Source organism: Pseudophryne corroboree, chromosome 4 (genome assembly GCF_028390025.1).
Source record: "Pseudophryne corroboree isolate aPseCor3 chromosome 4, aPseCor3.hap2, whole genome shotgun sequence".
Lineage (NCBI taxonomy): Eukaryota > Metazoa > Chordata > Amphibia > Anura > Myobatrachidae > Pseudophryne > Pseudophryne corroboree.
The window spans coordinates 61,511,574-61,527,849 of NC_086447.1; the positions used below are offsets into that span (position 1 = coordinate 61,511,574).

Genomic DNA, 16,276 nt, shown 5'->3' on the forward strand with positions numbered 1-16,276 from the left:
CCATTATGCCACCAGCCACACCCCCATGGGCCTACAACGCTGCCTCCTCCCGGCAAGTGTGCCATGTACCCATTAGGTGTGTGCGATTTCCCATGGTCCCTCTATACGTGCAGCTATGACACCAAGCGCACCAGTAGGGGTGGTGCAAGTACAACTCAGCATATGGGAGATTACAGGGCTGTCATCAGAAATTGTGGGGCCTGATGAAAAAAGCAGCCTCCCCCCCCGATCTCTTCAGCCATGACCACTGTGTTTCTGCTACAGCCTCACAGTGTCTCTCCAGCTCCATCCAGACCCCTATCTATCAGTTTGTCTGCTAGGGCCTATTAAAACCATTAGAGGGTAGTAACATAGGGCCCTAATACAGACCTGATCGCGGCAGCAAAATCTTTCTCTAATGGGCAAAACCATGTGCACTGCATGTGGAGCAGGTAACATGTGCAGAGAGAGTTTGATTTGGGTGGGTTATATTGTTTCTGTGCAGGGTAAATACTGTATGCTTTATTTTTACACTGTAATTTAGATTTCAGTTTGAACACACCCCACGCAAATCTAACTCTCTCTGCACATGTTACATCTGCCCCACCTGCAGTGCACATGGTTTTGCCCGTTAGAGGGGAAAAAATTGCTGCTGCGATCAGGTCTGAATTAGACCCATAATCCAGAGCCTTTTACCCATATTTCAGAGCCTTGAAAAACTGTGTGTTTATACTGAACTGAATGCTGGTGATATCTGTCTCATTAACCACCTTTATATAGTTACTTAGGAGTGCAGCACTTCTTTTCTTTCATCACTCTATAGAAGTCTGCGAGAGCTCATTGTAAGGCTGAATTAAACAAACTCTTTCTTTCAAGTATAGAACAGTAGGTGTAACAGTAATGTGTGTAAATATATATAGTGTACACCAGTGATGGCTAACCTTGACACTCCAGCTGTTGTTGAACTACACATCCCAGCATGCCCTGCATCAGTTTTAGCATGGCCAAATAGCAAAACTGATGCAGGGCATGCTGGGACGTGTAGTTCGACAACAGCTGGAGTGTCAAGGTTAGCCATCACTGGTGTACACAGTTGTTTGACCTTGATTCTCAAGAGAGACAATGAATTATCCATAGGCTCAGGGACAGAACGATCTTCAAATGACATTATATGAGATTGCTCTTTGACAAATTCATCCGTATTTCCCTTGTGCTATACACACCTAAGAACATTAAAGGTCCTCAGTGTCTCAGTTGGTTTACAGCAATCTATATACTACATACAGTATTTGTCCATTACTCAATAATCACTGCATTTTTTTTTTTGTATGCACTGAATATTTTTATTTTTTCTTTAACAAAAAGAAAAAAATATAAACACACACATTCTTAAAACTTTTTATAAAATGAATTCTCACCCAACTTGATGAAAAATAACCATATTTTTCAGCACCGCTCAAAAGTTTGGATTTTTTTATTTAACTTTTTTAAATATAACGTAGCAAAAAAGAAAAAACCCGATAGAGAGAATAAAATACAAAAGAAAACTCTCAAACGCTAAGAACATATGATATTCAAAAATAATAAAAATAAAAGGCATCAGTTGGCTTTTTTTGCAACGACACAGAATAGGGTGCAAAGTATTTTTTATGATGCAACATTAATAAGTCTGGTCGGTACAGAATGTGCTGCTAGGTTATATAACAGAGATACGGGAGAAGAAAACAGTTGTGTGCGTTACATTGATGACACGGTCACAACGTATCTGTGTCAGCAATGTATAGTCCCACGGATAATACCTGTTATTAGAAACATGTTACACTGTAAATCTAACTGCTGACAAATCAGAATATTCACCATTAGAACTGACCATGTACCGCCCTTATATTAAACCTGAATTAAGAACTCGTTGACCCCACTCTCTTCAAAGTGCACCACTCACCCTAATTTCAGCTGGATTTGATAGTCATGATGCCTCTGGAAATGCGTCTGCCTGCAGCAACAGGGAGGGGACAGGGTTATAATGGCCGCAGTAGAGGATCAGCTTAAGGGCCAGGCTACAGTGGCTAAGGGGGACATGTACTAAACAGTGATAAAAGTGGAGAAGTGAGCCAGTGGAGAAGTTGCCTATGGCAACCAATCAGCTGCTCTGTATATGTTTATAGTGTGCAAATTATAAATGTTACGTCAATGCTGATTGGTTGCCATGGGCAACTTCTCCACTGGCTCACTTCTTCACACTTTTATCACTTCTTAGTACGTGTCCCCTTAGAGCTTGGTAAATTCAGCATTGAAGCAGGCCCCAGAAACCTATGGGGCCTGCTTTTGCGAACGGAAACGTGGGGATATCTGCTATGGTCCCCCCAGTATATACATTCAATGGTTATGTAATATTTGTGGGTACCCTCCTAAAAAAGGGTATTTTCGGGGGAAATCCCGCAAATATAATTTGATACATAGTCCCCCTAATGATATATCAGTTTACAAATGATGCAGCCGACGGCTGGAAGATTTCTCACCTGTTCTGCTACTGCCTGTATCTTCCTTCTTTATAATAATAATATGGCAAAAAGAGAACTTGTGCTGGCTACAGCTCACACTACGTGTCAATAAATTATTTACATACGCAGGTCATACAGTCCAGTTAGGTTATGTAACTTTTAGAGTCCCCCCAAAGGCTCCAGGCATCCGGCAATACTCTCCACTCTCCTACGGCGGCGATGTGAAGCTGCCAGGAATGGAAAGCTCACAGACCCTGCATATAACAATCTGCGCCTCTGACGTCATTTCAGTTGTGCATTAGTCAGCCAAGCGGTTACTTTTACATCAGGGAGTCAGTCAAGTGGTTACTTCTACATCAGGGAGTCAGACATAATTAATGCCACTTACTGTAGCCAATATTTGTAACACTGTAAATCGAGGTGTTAGAAATGCTTGTAGATCCTAAAGTTATCATTGGGAATTAATAACTGACACTGACATAATTTGGCTTTCAAGGTTTGTTTGACGACAAAGTTATATAGTGGAAGGAGCAGAGCCACACAGCAGCACAGAGTATATCAGGAGATGAGTGATGTGTCAGTGAGGACAGGGCTGCATGTGACAGGGGCAGTGACATGATGTGAGGAGGGGAATGGAGGCAGCAGGAAGCCACAGACTGAGTTATACAGTGGAAGGAGCAGGGTCCACAGCAGCACAGAGTATATCAGGAGATGAGTGATGTGTCAGTGAGGACAGGGCTGCATGTGACAGGGGCAGTGACATGATGTGAGGAGGGGAATGGAGGCCGCAGACTGAGAGTTATACAGTAGAAGGAGCAGGTTCCCAGCAGCACAGAGTATATCAGGAGATGAGTGATGTATCAGTGAGGACAGGGCTGCATGTGACAAGGGCAGTGACATGATGTGAGGAGGGGAATGGAGGCAGCAGGAAGCCGCAGACTGAGAGTTATATAGTGGGAGGAGCAGGGTCCCCAGCAGCACAGAGTATATCAGGAGATGAGTGATGTGTCAGTGAGGACAGGGCTGCATGTGACAGGGGCAGTGACATGATGTGAGGAGGGGAATGGAGGCAGCCGGAAGCCACAGACTGAGAGTTATACAGTGGAAGGAGCAGGGTCCACAGCAGCACAGAGTATATCAGGAGATGAGTGATGTGTCAGTGAGGACAGGGCTGCATGTGACAGGGGCAGTGACATGATGTGAGGAGGGGAATGGAGGCAGCAGGAAGCCACCCCCTGGGAGTTATATAGTGGAAGGAGCAGGGTCTCCCAGCAGCACAGAGTATATCAGGAGATGAGTGATGTGTCAGTGAGGACAGGGCTGCATGTGACAGGGGCAGTGATATGATGTGAGGAGGGGAATGGAGGCAGCAGGAAGCCATAGACTGAGAGTTATATAGTGGGAGGAGCAGTGTCCCCAGCAGCACAGAGTATATCAGGAGATGAGTGATGTGTCAGTGAGGACAGGGCTGCATGTGACAGGGGCAGTGACATGATGTGAGGAGGGGAATGGAGGCCGCAGACTGAGAGTTATACAGTGGAAGGAGCAGGTTCCCAGCAGCACAGAGTATATCAGGAGATGAGTGATGTGTCAGTGAGGACAGGGCTGCATGTGACAGAGGCAGTGACATGATGTGAGGAGGGGAATGGAGGCCGCAGACTGAAAGTTATACAGTGGAAGGAGCAGGGTCCACAGCAGCACAGAGTATATCAGGAGATGAGTGATGTGTCAGCGAGGACAGGGCTGCATGTGACAGGGGCAGTGACATGATGTGAGGAGGGGAATGGAGGCCGCAGACTGAGAGTTATACAGTGGAAGGAGCAGGTTCCCAGCAGCACACCCTTGGAACTTTTGTAAAGACAGGGGGTTTAAAAAAAAATCAAAACACAAGTCTATCCTGCTTTATATAAAATCTGGTAACATTTAAAAATACTGAAATGAAGATATTTGAGGCTGGGCTGGATATGTGGAGGATGGGGGGCAAATTTAGTAAAAGACAGATTCGGGTACACGCCAAGACTCATCTGTAAAAGCTCTTCTAAACGATATGCCTGGATGTGAAGACACTTTGTTTACATCCTCACATTGGTCCATGCAGAAACATTCTAATTATCTTTACTTCTGTCTTGTTATGGGAACTTCAACCTATACTGTATATGTTATAAAATGTTTCCTAATGACGGCTTACAGTACATACTGATGGGATAACTGTTACACAAAGAGACACAAACGAGACAATTTAGGTAATTAAATCTTTGTGGGATTTCTAGTTGTGCCACAGGCCAATGTATGATTATCCTCTGTAAATCCCCTAATTTGTCCGGCTGCGTAGTAAATAACTCTGTACGTGGGTGATACTGGCTGGGGTACTGACCTCTATATGGGGGTCATTCCAAGTTGATCGCTCGCTAGAAGTTTTTAGCAGCCGTGCAAACGCTATGCCGCCTCCCACTGGGAGTGTATTTTAGAAGTGCAAACGTTTTTATCGCAGAGCGCCTGCAAATTTTTTTTGTGTAGTTTCAGAGTAGCTCAAAACCTATTCAGCGCTTCAGACTATTCAGTTCCGGATTTGATGTCACACACCCGCCCAGCGTTCGCCCAGCCACGCCTGCGTTTTCCCTGCCACACCTGCGTTTTTCCGAACATTCCCTGAAAACGGTCAGTTGCCACCCAGAAACGCCCACTTCATGTCAATCACTCTGCGGCCACCAGTGTGACTGAAATGCATCGCTAGAACCTGTGCAAAACGACATCGTTCGTTGTGCCCGTACGTCGCGCGTGTGCATTGTGCCGCATACGCATGCACAGTGCGCCACATACGCATGCGCAGAACTGCCGTTTTTTAGCCTGATCGCTGCGCTGCAAACAACGGAAGCTAGCGATTAACTCGGAATGACCCCCCCATGATCCTTATATTTATTAATACTATTGCTGAGATACAGAGTCACTTACGAGACCCATAAATATTTTAACATTGATTTGGGTGTAGATGTGGCTATTATGGTTCTGGATTCTCTGCTGGATAAAGGGTTTAAAACAACATCTGATGTGGAGTTATGAGGTTGATGTAAAAAACAGTGAAAAGGTAGAAGATGATCTCGGGGGATCCGGTCTCTAGGTCGACAAGACTTAGATCGACAATGTCTAGGTCGACCACTATTGGTCGACAGTAAGTGGATCGACAGGGACTCTAGGCTGACATGTTATAGGTCAGCATGACAAAAGGTCGACATGAGTTTTTCAAAAATTTTTTTTCCATTTTATGAACTTTTTCATACTTTACGATCCACGTGGACTTCAATTGGGAACGGTAATCTGTGCCAAGCGCAGCGGTAGCGGAGCGAGGCACCTTGCCCGAAGCATGGCGAGCAAAGCGAGCCATGCGAGGGGACACGGTGCACTAATTGGGGTTCCCCCGTCACTCTACGAAGAAAACAACACCAAAAAGATAAAAAAACTCATGTCGACATTTTTTCATGTCGATCTAGTACATTTCGACCTACAGTCCCTGTCGACCTAGAAACCCATGTCGACTTTCGTACTGTCGACCAATAGTGGTCAACCTAGACACCGTCGACCGAAGTCTAGTCTATCTAACATGCCACACCCGATCTCGGAAGGTTACAGCCTTCAAGAGTATTACACCGGTTAGCGGCAGCGGTAGTGATGGCGCACAGAGATGAACGTTGGATTGTCCGGTTTTGCCTCTGTCCCGACTGATCGCCATGCACGGCTAGATAATGCGTTGGTAATAAAGGTGGTAGGCGTGGCTAGCTGGTATTACTATAAGGCAGCAGAATACTGGAGTCATGTCTGAGTTTTGGTTCAGGAATCCCTCGGAACGCTGCAGAAAGTTCTAGCACAGGGAAAACCTCCTAGAGTTGATGTTCATTTTCGTAACCCCGATAAGTTTAAGGGGCGTGGAGAGGCCAAATGATGACATCATAGGGAAGTCACAGAGGAGGTCGGAGAGCTCGTCCCTCTCCTCCAGTTCGTAGGTGGCGTCGTTCAGCATGCGCCGATGCAGGTGGCACGTCTGCTCGATCTTCAGCTTGTTTATGTCGCTGCGCAGCCTCATCAGCTGCCTGGCCAGCTGCTGGTCCTGCAGGCGCATCTCTGTCTGGAATACAACACGAAGAGTAATTAATGTGATTATACAGGTGGCAGAGTAAAATTATAGTGAGGCCTGAGCTGTTCCCAGGCTGTATACTGTAACCTATCATGTATTATACACAGCACGCCTCCCACCGAAACACTTCATTACTCAGCTGGCTCCATGGCTCTCTGCACTGTTACCCCAGGCAACTTGGAACCCCACTGTCTCCCGTCCTGCGACTGCCAATGTCCCTATTTTTCCTGTTCCACTGTTCTGTGTCTACCACTCTCCCTATAGTCCCTGTTCTAGTCTATCACTGTGTTGTCCTGTTGTGTGTCTGCCACAGTCTAGGAGTGGCCAACGATCATCGATAGTTTGCTACCGATGGTCCAACCATCAATGGCAGGGATCTGATGGTTCTCTGCCATCTATGGCTGTAAGGCAGCTATTTTATTTTCCACTTGGCGCAGGGGGGCATGGAGCTTAGCCTCACCCCTAACACCTTAAACCCCACCCCTTCCCTGATTCGCCCACACCCTGCATTTTCCCGAGATCCGGTCGACAGTAAGTAGGTCGACAATGTTTTGGTCGACCACTATTGGTCGTCAGTAAGTAAGTTGACAGGGTCTTTAAGTCGACATGTTCTAGGTCGACAGGTCAAAAGGTCGACATGAGTTTTTCATGTTTTTTTTTACTTTTTCATATTTTACGATCCACGTGGACTACAATTGGGAACGATAACCTGCCGAAGCACGAGCCATGCGAGGGGACACGGTGCACTAATTAGGGTTCCTGGTCACTGTACGGAAAAAAACGACACCAAAAAAACATAAAAAACTCATGTCGACCTTTTGACCGGTCGACCTAGCATCCCTGTCGACCTACTTACTGTCGACCAATAGTGGTCGACCCAAAACACTGTCGCCCTACTTACTGTCGACCTTACATACCACACCCCATTTTCCCATAGCAGGGATGTCCATCAATGGATGCAATGCTATGCAACGATAGCACCATCGATGGTTAACCAACCAATGGCTATTCTTTCCGCTCTCCTTATTTTCCTTCTGTGTCTGTCAAAATGACAAAAATGTATATTTGCACCCCTTGAAACATGTACACCCCTTGTATCGCAGTACAGTTGGGCCAGGTGCAACTCCAAATGAGGCCCTGACTACAGCCGAACCACCTCGCAACCCATAGCAACACAGCACGCACACGGGGAATGTTCTCATGGCACATAGAGTAGCACGCCGTCTTTACAAGCTGAGAAGGCCATAAACTGTTTTATTTTAAAGGGCAAACCTTTCCGTGGGTGGCGTTTCCAACTGAGAAGATAAATCCTCACGCTGGCCGGAGCCCAAAGACATTTCCCGCTGGGACTGAAGATGTGACATTCAGGGTCTTTGTTCTAGGTCTGAGATGTCCTGTACTCTGACAGGCCCTTCTCGGATCACACCGGCTCTTACCTCAGATGCTGGGCTTACAAAGCCATGGGGCTGTTTCCCCTGTGCTGGATGCCAGTCAGTACCAGAAATGTCTGCTGGCCAGTGCCAAGGCGTGAGACCACGTGCCGCAGTTGCAGAATGGTCCCTTTCTTCAGAGAGATTGGTTTCTGGGCGGCTGTGCAAAATTAGTAATGCAATGCGGTATATAGGACAGCAAGACATTGCAGCAAGTACCTGCCAACATTACCCACACGAATATCATATAGGAGAGGCCACTAGCTATATCTACCGAAACCACGCTTAATTTGTGCAAAGCCACGCTCTTCTGTATGACTGTGCCCCCTTACCATTATATCATCCTCTACACATGCCACTCACTGAAAACGGAATGTCACCCCATTTCGGCCAACAAACGGGTCAAATCCAATGACTTAGCTTTACTTCCGGAAACTTGGCAGACAACTATATGACCTAAGTCTGGGACTTTCTAAGCCTCTGGGCCCCAAAGCAATGGCATCCTCTACACCCACTATAACTATGGCCATGCATTGATGTAAAGTCAGGTGCCGGAGCATATAAACAGGTAAGTCATATACAGGACGTCTGCTAGGCAGCAGGACCTACTTATCCCTAATCTGCATACTTTTTGAACCTCCTCTCCTGGAGGACCATAAGGCTGGAGGAAGGGGGGTGAAGACAGCATGACTCCAGTTATCATGAACAATTTGAATTCAACATAATCATATAGCAAGTGGTGAGGCTATGGTGCCACAATATGCAGCAAGGGGTGAGGCTATGGTGCCACAATATGCAGCAAGGGGTGAGGCTATGGTGCCACAATATGCAGCAAGGGGTGAGGCTATGGTGCCACAATATGCAGCAAGGGGTGAAGCTATGGTGCCACAATATGCAGCAAGGGGTGAGGCTATGGTGCCACAATATGCAGCAAGGGGTGAGGCTATGGTGCCACAATATGCAGCAAGGGGTGAGGCTATGGTGCCACAATATGCAGCAAGGATTGAGGCTATGGTGCCACAATATGCAGCAAGGGGTGAAGCTATGGTGCCACAATATGCAGCAAGGGGTGAGGCTATGGTGCCACAATATGCAGCAAGGGGTGAGGCTATGGTGCCACAATATGCAGCAAGGGGTGAGGCTATGGTGCCACAATATGCAGCAAGGGGTGAGGCTATGATGCCACAATATGCAGCAAGGGGTGAGGCTATGGTGCCACAATATGCAGCAAGGGGTGAGGCTATGGTGCCACAATATGCAGCAAGGGGTGAGGCTATGGTGCCACAATATGCAGCAAGGAGTGAGGCTATGGTGCCACAATATGCAGCAAGGGGTGAGGCTATGGTGCCACAATATGCAGCAAGGGGTGAGGCTATGGTGCCACAATATGCAGCAAGGGGTGAGGCTATGGTGCCACAATATGCAGCAACGGGTGAGGCTATGGTGCCACAATATGCAGCAAGGGGTGAGGCTATGGTGCCACAATATGCAGCAAGGGGTGAGGCTATGGTGCCACAATATGCAGCAAGGAGTGAGGCTATGGTGCCACAATATGCAGCAAGGGGTGAGGCTATGGTGCCACAATATGCAGCAAGGGGTGAGGCTATGGTGCCACAATATGCAGCAAAGCTGGGCTCAAATTATAGATGAGCAGAGCCGCCGAGAGCAGCCACAGGCCCAGGGCAGGTGTGGCCCCTACAACATGCCTGGTCCGGGTAATTAGTACCCCCAGCCCCCACCCCCCTCCCCTCTCCAGGGTGGCCCTGGAGATAAGATTGCAGCAAATTTAAACACAAAGGCCATCATATAGGGGTGCAAAGTTTCGGCTCAATCGTCTACAATCTCTCTGCCACCCGCACTGTATTTGTGAGTTTGCATTTTGTGAAACTGATAGGAACAGAGCTGGGACTATGGTGAGTTTATTCCGCCGCCTGGTGGCTGGGGTAGGACCGGGAACCCAATCTGCTAACAGAAGGTGCAGAATTTTGTGAGCGAGTGCAGAATGAGGCGAATTATCTGCAGAACAGTTTTCATTTCAGCTTTCTAGAACTATTTTAATTCACTCGGCACCATTCATGAAGCCAGCGGAGACTGTTGTGTGCAGCTTCGGGTCACACCCCTCATTGACATGTGTTTGAACGGGAGGCAATCACCTGGCGGTCACAATGCCGACACCAGAATCCCGACAGGCGGTGAAATGCGCCGCGCCGGAATACCAGCACCACAGGCATTTCTCCCTCTATGGGGACACCCATAGAGAGAAAAAATCCTGTGTCGAGCGCAGCGAGCCATCGTGCCCGCAGCATGGCGAACGCAGTGAGCCCGCAAGGGGCTTTCTATCGCTCGCCCTGCTGCCGGCATACTGGTGGGCGGAATCCCGCTGTCGGGATCAAGACAGCCTGGATCCCAACCGCCGGTCAAAGGTATGTATTCCATTTGAACAATTCCTTTTGGGGGTTTTCTTTTTATTAGCAAACGTGCTGTAAGCGACCACAATCATTGGGACATTCACCTCCACTGAGTATTCAACAACGTTGTAGCAAGTATGTTGGCATTCAAGATGTTGACACTGAGTGCCGACATCAGAATGTCAGCATGGAAGGGAGAACTTCAACTTCAGAATGTTGACATTGCGGATTTACATTGGCGAGGTGAGTATACCTAAACGTAACCCTAAAATCCTTAAAGAAATCATCTGTTCTATTGCCAACATTCAGTATGTCGATATTATATCATGTCGGCATTCTGAAAGTCAACATTATGAATGTATATCCAGCATACTTTCCTAGTCTCTCTGAATGTCCAGGACGTTTACGCATTTCGCCAAATTCTACCAGAGGTGTGGTCAGAATTGTTGGCAAGTATGACTACCATTAATATTAAACACAAACACCACAGCAAACCTCACTCATTAATGAATACGTTGCCTGCACTGTCTCCCATTTGTCTCTTTATAATGATACTGAGGACTTCTTAGGCCTGAATTCCCGCTAGTGAGCTCTACAAGCAAGGTCCTCCCACAGCACTCCTGGTTTATAAGTTCTTCCATAAGTATGACACAGGCTGGTACCTACTTGGAGAACCACAGATCCCAGCCACCCACAGCTTATGTAGCATACAGGGCGAGCAGCTGGGCCCCAAGGGTTTCTAGCCGATTACTACACTGCTGTAAGTTAATAATATTGGTTTTGTCACTCAGTGACCTACCACCATTATAATTGCCCCTATAAAACACACAGCTTGTTACACAGCGTAACCTCTGGTCACTCTCTAATGAGCCGTGTCTTTCCATCGTTAATTATGTTAATGGTCTCCAAAGTCATTTCTCCCTTGTTTGCATTATTAATAGCACCTTGGAACGGCTCGCTGCATGAAACGGAGAGCAGGAAATACAGTATATCCTCTCAGCGGACCTGATTTAGTAATGCTGTTTGTGACCTACATAATTCATAAAGGAATGAAAACGAAAGCCAGTAACAATGTGGCACCGGAATAAAGTGGTGAATAAAGTGGTGACCGTCTTCAGCTTTGTTTTATAAAATACTAACGTGTTGTCCAGTCACTGGTGGTCATTCCGAGTTGTTCGCTCATTGACGATTTTCGCTATACTGCGATTAGTCGCTTACTGCGCATGCGCAAGGTTCGCAGAGCGCATGCGCTTAGTTATTTTACACAAAAGTTTGGTATTTTACTCACGGCATAATGAAGCTTTTTCATCGCTGTGCTGATCGTAGTGTGATTGACAGGAAGTGGGTGTTTCTGGGCGGAAACTGGCCGTTTTATGGGAGTGTGTGGAAAAACGCAGGCGTTCGGGTTGCAAAACGCAGGAGTGGCTGGAGAAACGGGGGAGTGGTTGGGCAAACGCTGGGTGTGTTTGTGACGTCAAACCAGGAACGAAAAGGACTGAGCTGGTCGCAATGGCTGAGTAAGTCTGGAGCTACTCAGAAACTGCTAAGAAATTTCTATTCGCAATTCTGCTAATCTTTCGTTCGCACTTCTGCTAAGCTAAGATACATTCCCAGAGGGTGGCGGCCTAGCGTGTGCAATGCTGCTAAAAGCAGCTAGCGAGCGAACAACTCGGAATGAGGGCCACTATCCAGACCTGACAGCTTACACGGATCTGCTGTATACTGCACGACTGCCAGGTGCAAGTACATGCAAAATAAAAAAGTAAAGAAAGCAACTAACACTGCTACCAGAGGAATCTGATAAAAGGAGCTCCAGGAGCCAATCAGAATTCACTGTAGGAGAATAACTTTCAGCGCTATAACCAATGAGAGATCATATTATCTACTTCTCCCGCCGCTCCACATCTGCCACTCCCCTTCCACAAAACCTGCACTGGCTCCCATTCCCCCACAGAATCCTCTTCACACTCCTCACCCTCACATACAGAGCCATCTCTAACTCCACTGCTCCCTACATCTCCAACCTCCTCTCCCTTCATACTCCCTCCCGCCCTCTCTAACTCCACTGCTCCCTACATCTCCAACCTCCTCTCCCTTCATACTCCCTCCTGCCCTCTCTAACTCCACTGCTCCCTACATCTCCAACCTCCTCTCCCTTCATACTGCCTCCCGCCCTCTCTAACTCCACTGCTCCCTACATCTCCAACCTCCTCTCCCTTCATACTCCCTCCCGCCCTCTCTAACTCCACTGCTCCCTACATCTCCAACCTCCTCTCCCTTCATACTCCCTCCCGCCCTCTCTAACTCCACTGCTCCCTACATCTCCAACCTCCTCTCCCTTCATACTCCCTCCCGCCATCTCTAACTCCACTGCTCCCTACATCTCCAACCTCCTCTCCCTTCATACTCCCTCCCGCCATCTCTAACTCCACTGCTCCCTACATCTCCAACCTCCTCTCCCTTCATACTCCCTCCCGCCATCTCTAACTCCACTGCTCCCTACATCTCCAACCTCCTCTCCCTTCATACTCCCTCCCGCCCTCTCTAACTCCACTGCTCCCTACATCTCCAACCTCCTCTCCCTTCATACTCCCTCCCACCCTCTCTAACTCCACTGCTCCCTACATCTCCAACCTCCTCTCCCTTCATACTCCCTCCCGCCCTCTCTAACTCCACTACTCCCTGCATCTCCAACCTCCTCTCCCTTCATACTCCCTCCCACCCTCTCTAACTCCACTGCTCCCTACATCTCCAACCTCCTCTCCCTTCATACTCCCTCCCGCCCTCTCTAACTCCACTACTCCCTACATCTCCAACCTCCTCTCCCTTCATACTCCCTCCCACCCTCTCTAACTCCACTGCTCCCTACATCTCCAACCTCCTCTCCCTTCAAACTCCCTCCCACCCTCTCTAACTCCACTGCTCCCTACATCTCCAACCTCCTCTCCCTTCATACTCCCTCCCGCCCTCTCTAACTCCACTGCTCCCTACATCTCCAACCTCCTCTCCCTTCAAACTCCCTCCCACCCTCTCTAACTCCACTGCTCCCTACATCTCCAACCTCCTCTCCCTTCATACTCCCTCCCGCCCTCTCTAACTCCACTGCTCCCTACATCTCCAACCTCCTCTCCCTTCATACTCCCTCCCGCCCTCTCTAACTCCACTACTCCCTGCATCTCCAACCTCCTCTCCCTTCATACTCCCTCCCGCCCTCTCTAACTCCACTACTCCCTGCATCTCCAACCTCCTCTCCCTTCATACTCCCTCCCGCCATCTCTAACTCCACTGCTCCTTACATCTCCAACCTCCTCTCCCTTCATACTTCCTCCCGCCCTCTCTAACTCCACTACTCCCTGCATCTCCAACCTCCTCTCCCTTCATACTCCCTCCCGCCCTCTCTAACTCCACTGCTCCCTACATCTCCAACCTCCTCTCCCTTCATACTCCCTCCCGCCCTCTCTAACTCCACTGCTCCCTACATCTCCAACCTCCTCTCCCTTCATACTCCCTCCCGCCCTCTCTAACTCCACTGCTCCCTACATCTCCAACCTCCTCTCCCTTCATACTCCCTCCCACCCTCTCTAACTCCACTGCTCCCTACATCTCCAACCTCCTCTCCCTTCATACTCCCTCCCGCCCTCTCTAACTCCACTGCTCCCTACATCTCCAAACCTCCTCTCCCTTCATACTCCCTCCCACCCTCTCTAACTCCACTGCTCCCTAAATCTCCATCCTCCTCTCCCTTCATACTCCCTCCCACCATCTCTAACTCCACTGCTCCCTACATCTCCATCCTCCTCTCCCTTCATACTCCCTCCCGCCCTCTCTAACTCCACTGCTCCCTACATCTCCAACCTCCTCTCCCTTCATACTCCCTCCTGCCACTCTAACTCCACTGCTCCCTACATCTCCAACCTCCTCTCCCTTCATACTCCCACCCGCCCTCTCTAACTCCACTACTCCCTGCATCTCCAACCTCCTCTCCCTTCATACTCCCTCCCGCCCTCTCTAACTCCACTACTCCCTGCATCTCCAACCTCCTCTCCCTTCATGCTCCCTCCCGCCCTCTCTAACTCCACTGCTCCCTACATCTCCAACCTCCTTTCCCTTCATACTCCCTCCCGCCCTCTCTAACTCCACTGCTCCCAACATCTCCAACCTCCTCTCCCTTCATACTCCCTCCCACCCTCTCTAACTCCACTGCTCCCTACATCTCCAACCTCCTCTCCCTTCATACTCCCTCCCGCCCTCTCTAACTCCACTGCTCCCTACATCTCCAACCTCCTCTCCCTTCATACTCCCTCCCGCCCTCTCTAACTCCACTACTCCCTGCATCTCCAACCTCCTCTACCTTCATACTCCCTCCCGCCCTCTCTAACTCCACTACTCCCTGCATCTCCAACCTCCTCTCCCTTCATACTCCCTCCCGCCATCTCTAACTCCACTGCTCCCTACATCTCCAACCTCCTCTCCCTTCATACTCCCTCCCGCCCTCTCTAACTCCACTACTCCCTACATCTCCAACCTCCTCTCCCTTCATACTCCCTCCCGCCCTCTCTAACTCCACTGCTCCCTACATCTCCAACCTCCTCTCCCTTCATACTCCCTCCCGCCCTCTCTAACTCCACTACTCCCTGCATCTCCAACCTCCTCTCCCTTCATACTCCCTCCCGCCCTCTCTAACTCCACTACTCCCTGCATCTCCAACCTCCTCTCCCTTCATACTCCCTCCCGCCCTCTCTAACTCCACTGCTCCCTACATCTCCAACCTCCTTTCCCTTCATACTCCCTCCCGCCCTCTCTAACTCCACTGCTCCCAACATCTCCAACCTCCTCTCCCTTCATACTCTCTCCCACCCTCTCTAACTCCACTGCTCCCTACATCTCCAACCTCCTCTCCCTTCATACTCCCTCCCGCCCTCTCTAACTCCACTGCTCCCTACATCTCCAACCTCCTCTCCCTTCATACTCCCTCCCGCCCTCTCTAACTCCACTACTCCCTGCATCTCCAACCTCCTCTACCTTCATACTCCCTCCCGCCCTCTCTAACTCCACTACTCCCTGCATCTCCAACCTCCTCTCCCTTCATACTCCCTCCCGCCATCTCTAACTCCACTGCTCCCTACATCTCCAACCTCCTCTCCCTTCATACTCCCTCCCGCCCTCTCTAACTCCACTACTCCCTGCATCTCCAACCTCCTCTCCCTTCATACTCCCTCCCGCCCTCTCTAACTCCACTGCTCCCTACATCTCCAACCTCCTCTCCCTTCATACTCCCTCCCGCCCTCTCTAACTCCACTACTCCCTACATCTCCAACCTCCTCTCCCTTCATACTCCCTCCCGCCCTCTCTAACTCCACTACTCCCTACATCTCCAACCTCCTCTCCCTTCATACTCCCTCCCACCCTCTCTAACTCCACTGCTCCCTACATCTCCAACCTCCTCTCCCTTCAAACTCCCTCCCACCCTCTCTAACTCCACTGCTCCCTACATCTCCAACCTCCTCTCCCTTCATACTCCCTCCCGCCCTCTCTAACTCCACTGCTCCCTACATCTCCAACCTCCTCTCCCTTCAAACTCCCTCCCGCCCTCTCTAACTCCACTGCTCCCTACATCTCCAACCTCCTCTCCCTTCAAACTCCCTCCCACCCTCTCTAACTCCATTGCTCCCTACATCTCCAACCTCCTCTCCCTTCATACTCCCTCCCGCCCTCTCTAACTCCACTACTCCCTGCATCTCCAACCTCCTCTCCCTTCATACTCCCTCCCGCCCTCTCTAACTCCACTACTCCCTGCATCTCCAACCTCCTCTCCCTTCATACTCCCTC

The 16,276-nt window shown here is 49.3% G+C and overlaps 1 protein-coding gene across 3 annotated transcripts in view; it reads right to left on the reverse strand.

Annotated features, from left to right (window-relative positions):
* Nucleotides 1-1,344: 1,344 nt before the first annotated feature.
* FAM167A (family with sequence similarity 167 member A) overlaps nt 1,345-16,276 on the reverse strand; it is a 66,570-nt gene continuing 51,638 nt past the window's right edge. For all 3 annotated transcript variants that reach the window (XM_063915095.1, XM_063915094.1, XM_063915093.1), the window contains exon 3: nt 1,345-6,600. In XM_063915095.1, coding sequence (XP_063771165.1) covers nt 6,337-6,600 — 264 coding nt within the window. In that variant the 3' untranslated portion in view covers nt 1,345-6,336. The remainder of the gene's footprint in view (nt 6,601-16,276) is intronic.